A 5,762-nucleotide genomic window follows, 5' to 3' on the forward strand; every position below is an offset into this window, starting at 1 on the left:
AAGGTATTCTAGATACTCTTTAATGTATTCGAACTATATGTTAATGTATCCAGTTTGTGTTACTTTCTAAGAAATTAATATATTTACAAACTAAAGAAGGATAGATTGCAATTTCATATTAAATTTTTTGTGATTTCTGTTAAATTTATAATAAATTATCTATGTCTTAATTTTTTTTTATAACTTATAAGATATCTAATATGGTAGATAAAAAATATGTTATTTATGTAAGTTATTACGATATTTAATTGACATTTTAGAAACATGTTTAACTAAAGTATGTATAAAAGTTATGAAGAAATACACATATCATTTTATGTTGATAGAAAACAGAATAAATTATAGATATGTAACTAATATTTACATAAACTAATATATAAATTCACTTGTAACTAATTTCTACACCAATTATATTTATGTAGCTCTAATTAGCTATATAACTAGCCCTAAATTCACAAGGCCATTTACTCTTACGTAGTATGTTGTAATTCACACTTACTAACAAAAATATTAAAGACATAATCTAAATCATATTTTTTATTATTATTTTTTATAAATTCATAAATATAACTTGTAAATAGTGTAATTAATCTCCTAAAAAAGGGATAATATACAAGTACCTCCTTAATCTATGTCTGAAATTTCAGAGACACACTTATACTATGCTAAGGTTCTATTACCCCTGAACTTATTTTATTACTAATTTTCTACCCCTTTTTAACCTATGTGGCACTATCTTGTGGGCCCATCACTAGTTGATTTTTTTTTAAAGTTAATACGTAGACCGAAAAGGGTGGAAAATTACTTATAAAATAAATTCAGGGGATAATAGGACCTTAGTATAGTATAAGTTTCTGAAATTTCGGGATACATTTTCCCCCTAAAAAAATATCAAACTTAGAAAAGGACAAATATGAAAAAAAAAAAATTCAAACAGTCATCTTGAACTTAAAACCGTAGAAAAAATGTCAAAAATTCAATCAATATAAAATAGAAAAAACAAATTTTTTTTTTTTTATAACTAAATAGCTATTATATGCACCTATATTAATTCATTCTTTCAAAAAATTGTTATCAAGGTTGTCGCCTGTCTGTTTATTAAGTACCTCGGCCCATTTCCATTAAACTACTCAGTTTTAGCAAATTACTAAATAATATCTTTTTTTTAAAAAATATATACTTGAATAATTATTTTATTTATAAATAAATAGCTACTGTATGCACCTATATTAATTCATTCTTTCCAAAAATTGTTACCAAGGTTGTCGCCTTCCTGTCTATATTAAGTACCTCCGCCCATTTCTATTTTACTCGTCAATTTTAGCAAATTACAAAATAATATCTTTTTTCAAAAAAAATATAATTGAATAATTATATAAAATATTAGTAGTTAAATAGAAAATTCAATATACAATTAATATATAATTGAATAAAATTAATTTATAGATAAAAGGGTCAGGTCAAGTGGAAGTAAAAAGGAACAGATGGGAGAGTAATAATAGCAAGGAAAACTAGAGTAAGACCACAGGGAAAGACAAAACAAAAAAGAACAAAAGTGGTTGTTAGTTTTGTTACACTGAATTATATAAGAGTTAAACTCAAATACAAAAACAATAATTAAATTATTTCTTAGAAAATATTTTATTAAAAAAATAATTGAGTTTCTTACTTGTTTCTAGTATTTGGTAAATAAGTTGAAAAAATATTATTTGAAAGACAAATATATGTTATCTAACAAAACATGTATAGAGTGGATGAAATAGAGAGTGAGGTTTTTGAGGCGACCGAGGATTGGATGGATGAGAGGAGAAAATAAATTTGAAATATTATTAATAATGTAACTTGTTTTCCTTATTTCCGTTTATTAGGAAAAACAATTTATTTCTGTCGAGAAAATATTTTCAAACATTTTTGATCAATCAAACATGAAAAATAAAAAATATTTTTCAGAAAATATTTTAACATATCTTCGACGCATGAAGTTACTCCACTGTCCCAAATTATTTATTGTGTTGACTTTAACACATTCTTAAAGAGAATTATTTATCAAGTAGAGTTCTTGATATTTTTATTTTATTTCAAAATATAATTTATATTTTTATTAAATATATTCACTTTATACAAAATTATGGTATTTGTAATCTTTAAAAAGTTATTGCTTAGGCTAGTGTTTTTCTCATCTTAAACTTCAAATTAACAAATAAAAATAACATAACTATTCTAGAAGTCACTTAATAGCAATTACCTCTCCCATAATTTCACTATTTTCATTAAAAAGTCATTTTTTTCATTTTTATTTTTAAATAAAAAACACTTTTTAAATTATTTAACTAATTAAATATGAGAAAATCAAAAAATATATATTCCTCCTTGCCAAACACATGTACAATATTGCACATATATATATTTTATAAAGTACTACAATTTCATTCTTAATTTAAACACACCTACTATATCTATATATATATATATGTAGCATCTCATATCTCATAATAAGAAATTACAGTCATTGTCATGCTCTGTATCACTATTACTCTGAATAATCAAAATCCATCAAGTCAAGGTCCTTGTGATTTACTTCACCATCTTGCATCAATTCATAAGGAATCTCCAAATCATCAAACAATTTTTTATCCAAACCAAATTCATCACTAAAAGTAGGAACTTCTTCAACTGTTGATTTACCTGCATTATTATTATTATTATTACTCTTTTCGAAGTTCAAACTTTTGATATAATTTTGGAGGATCGAACTTGGTCTAGGCCATTTTGTGCGACATTTTCGTCTCGAAAATTGCCTTCTTTTAGTAGCATTCCAATGGTTTTTTATCGAATTCTCAGTTCTACCAGCAAGTTTCTTTGCTATTTCTGCCCATTTGTTTCCTATTTCTGAATGTGCTTTGATTAATATCATGTCTTCCTCCTCTGTCCACAAATCCTTCTGTTTAATAAAAAATCGATTGCGAGTCAAAAAATCATTTAAGTACCAGAAAATGTTAACAAAATTCAATGTATAAGAGGGCTCTAACCATATATTTTGACTTAGGATCCATCCATAAATATCGATAGAAGATAAATAGATACTCAAAATAAGTAACGTGTTCGAAAATTATTAGACAGCTCATTATCAATCTCGATTCTTTTCAATTTGATAATAATTTATATTGATTAGTATGTAATAATAAGTACGGTTCTCCTTCGTTCATCTAGCATTTGAAGAATAAATAGTATAGGAAAATTAGGTATATATCTAATTTGGTTTGAAAAGAAAAATTAGTTTTTGGCATTTAACTACCATGCGAAGAAAATGTTATCCATAAAAAAAAAAAGTTAACTAAATCGACTTTCTTTTTTCATAACAATGTTATCTTTTAACTTCATTTCACTTGTTAATTAAATCAACATCAAAACATTATTATAAGTCTCTCTTATGAAAAAAAATAATAATTATACATCAAACTATAGCACTCTATATTTCCATCAAATATTCTCCGATTTGCTAATATAATTATTATTAACTTTAATAAATAATCAAATATTCATAGGAAAATAGCCTCCCTTGTACCAAACACATTTCAAATGTGAGGAAAAAGATATACATTATCATCGAGATGTTATTTTTATATCAGGTGTTTATATCAAATTAATATGTGCACACTCACTCGTATCATTCAATTAAACATTTTAGCATTCTTTATATTAAAACATACTTCTTTTTATACATATATATAAAATTCAATATTTATATATATCCTTAATTTGAAATTATACCAAAAAAATAACCGACTTAGAAAAAAGGACCTCGGAGATATTATAGATAGAAGTTGATAAAGTTGCATTTAAGAAAATAGATTATCACTAATCAGGGAGGTTAAAAAAAGAGGAAAGAAATAATTAATTAGAAGTAAAAAATCATACTTTGATATCAGGTCTAAGATGATTGTGCCACCTTTCTCTACATTGCTTCCCAATTCTCCCTTTTAACACTTGTGCTATTTGTGACCATTTTCTATCTCCAAATCTCTCTACCAAATTAATCAAAATCCTATAAAAATGTAAACACAATCAAATATATTAACATTAATAATCAACATTGATTTTTTCCAAAAAAAATTAAAATAATAATAATTAAGATTAATACCTGTCTTCTTCGATAGTCCATTGACCTTTGACTGATTTTGACTTATTTCGAGTAACCCTTCCTATTTTTCTCATAGATGAAGACGAAAATAAAATTTGCTTTTTGTTTTTTCCATCAATTTCTTTATCTTTACTACCATTGATATCAATATTATTAGAAACACATGATGAACTTTCATCAGGTACAACATTGAAATTGATAGGCTTCATATCTTGATTACACATAAAGTTATAATTCATTGAATCCATAGAACTCTCAAAATTCTTCATGATTAATGTGCTACCACTTGCACTACCATTTTGATCAAATGGCTTGAATTCATAACCAAAATTGAAATCTTGACCAATTGATGAGAAGTTATCATCGTGATTTGAGAGTGGATCGAATAACGGGTCATACCCATTATTCATATCGATCATGAAATTTTGATCGAGGTGACGAAATTCTTGAAGATAATCTTTAGGGGGTGTGCAAAAAACATCTTGATTATCAAACTCCATGGGATCAATTAGGACTAAAACATGAGAGGAAGAACTAGGAGGATTTGTTTATTCATTTATTTGGGGTGATTTTATGTTTTCCCAATTTTTGATTTGCTAGTTTTATTTGTGTGTTATATATATATGTAGTTAAGTGGTAATAAAGGGTGGATACATTTATTACAGTGTGAATGTATCTGGACCCTCTTTGACCTTCATGATCCAATAGCTATTGTTTTGTCAAGGTTTGAGCAAAATATTTGACCAATTTGGGATTATTTTATAATCATAATAATATTTCTCTTTTTGTCTAATTTCGTTAATTTTTAGATTTCTATCGACATCTCTATATATAGTGGTGTAGTTTTATAAAACTAATTTTTTTAGATAATTAATGGTTGAACTTCAGTTCATAAATTTCACATAAAAATGACAACAATTCAAGTTAAAATTGATATATAATTCTTTCTAGGAAGCTTGGACGTCAAAATTTAAATATATTTAAACAAGGGCAACTTTCACATATAGCAAACAAAAAATTCATATTTGTATGCTATAACAAACTTTGCATAATTGCGTTCCATAGCAAACATAAAACTGTATAATTTGCTATACATATACAATTGTATAATTCGTTGGCCTATTTCGATGCAATTGTATAATTTGTTTTGCATACATTTGAATCGAATTAAAATGTATGTATATTGCATAATTATAAGTGTATAGCAAGAAGATATATGTTTTTCTCGCTTTATACAAAAACAGAAACACAATATATACACTTTTGTTGTATAAAGCTAGCGAAAATTGTATTTCACTGCAATTGTATAATTCGCAATTGTATAATTCGTTGGCCTTTTTCTCTGCAATATTTGAAGTAAAATGTTTGTATATTGTATAATTAAGTGTATAACAAGAAGATATATATTTTTGCATGTGTATATACAATTTTCTCTCGTTTTATACAAAACAGAAACAGAATTATACACTTTTGTGTATAAAGCGAGAGAGGCGAGCGAGAATAGAGAGTGGCGAGCGAGATTTTTGGGAGAGAGACGCTGACAAATTTTAGCTAATGTTTGCTATGGAGCACAATTGAATCAAACCCTAGCTATTCCATTTACTTTAGGTTATTAGTTTGC

General features: G+C 26.0%; 1 protein-coding gene across 1 annotated transcript; it reads right to left on the reverse strand.

Annotated features, from left to right (window-relative positions):
* Window positions 1–2,426: 2,426 nt before the first annotated feature.
* LOC101254187 (transcription factor MYB98-like) lies at window positions 2,427–4,759 on the reverse strand. Its single transcript, XM_004236484.4, has 3 exons — window positions 4,142–4,759; window positions 3,919–4,045; window positions 2,427–2,941 (listed from the first exon to the last, which is right to left on the reverse strand). The coding sequence occupies exons 1-3, from the start codon at window positions 4,639–4,641 to the stop codon at window positions 2,531–2,533; spliced, it is 1,038 nt and encodes a 345-aa protein (XP_004236532.2). The 5' UTR covers window positions 4,642–4,759; the 3' UTR covers window positions 2,427–2,530.
* Between the last annotated feature and the right edge of the window lie 1,003 nt (window positions 4,760–5,762).

This window comes from Solanum lycopersicum, chromosome 3, assembly GCF_036512215.1.
Source record: "Solanum lycopersicum chromosome 3, SLM_r2.1".
Classification (NCBI taxonomy): Eukaryota; Viridiplantae; Streptophyta; class Magnoliopsida; order Solanales; family Solanaceae; genus Solanum; species Solanum lycopersicum.

Bases quoted from the DNA above. Each gene is read 5' to 3' on its own strand.
- LOC101254187 (XM_004236484.4), bottom strand. From the start codon at position 4,641: ATGGAGTTTGATAATCAAGATGTTTTTTGCACACCCCCTAAAGATTAT. The intron at 4,046-4,141 runs GTATTAATCTTA...ACATTTTTATAG, and splicing joins TGGACTATCGAAGAAGACAG to GATTTTGATTAATTTGGTAG. The intron at 2,942-3,918 runs GTATGATTTTTT...TTTATTAAACAG, and splicing joins ATCTTAGACCTGATATCAAA to AAGGATTTGTGGACAGAGGA.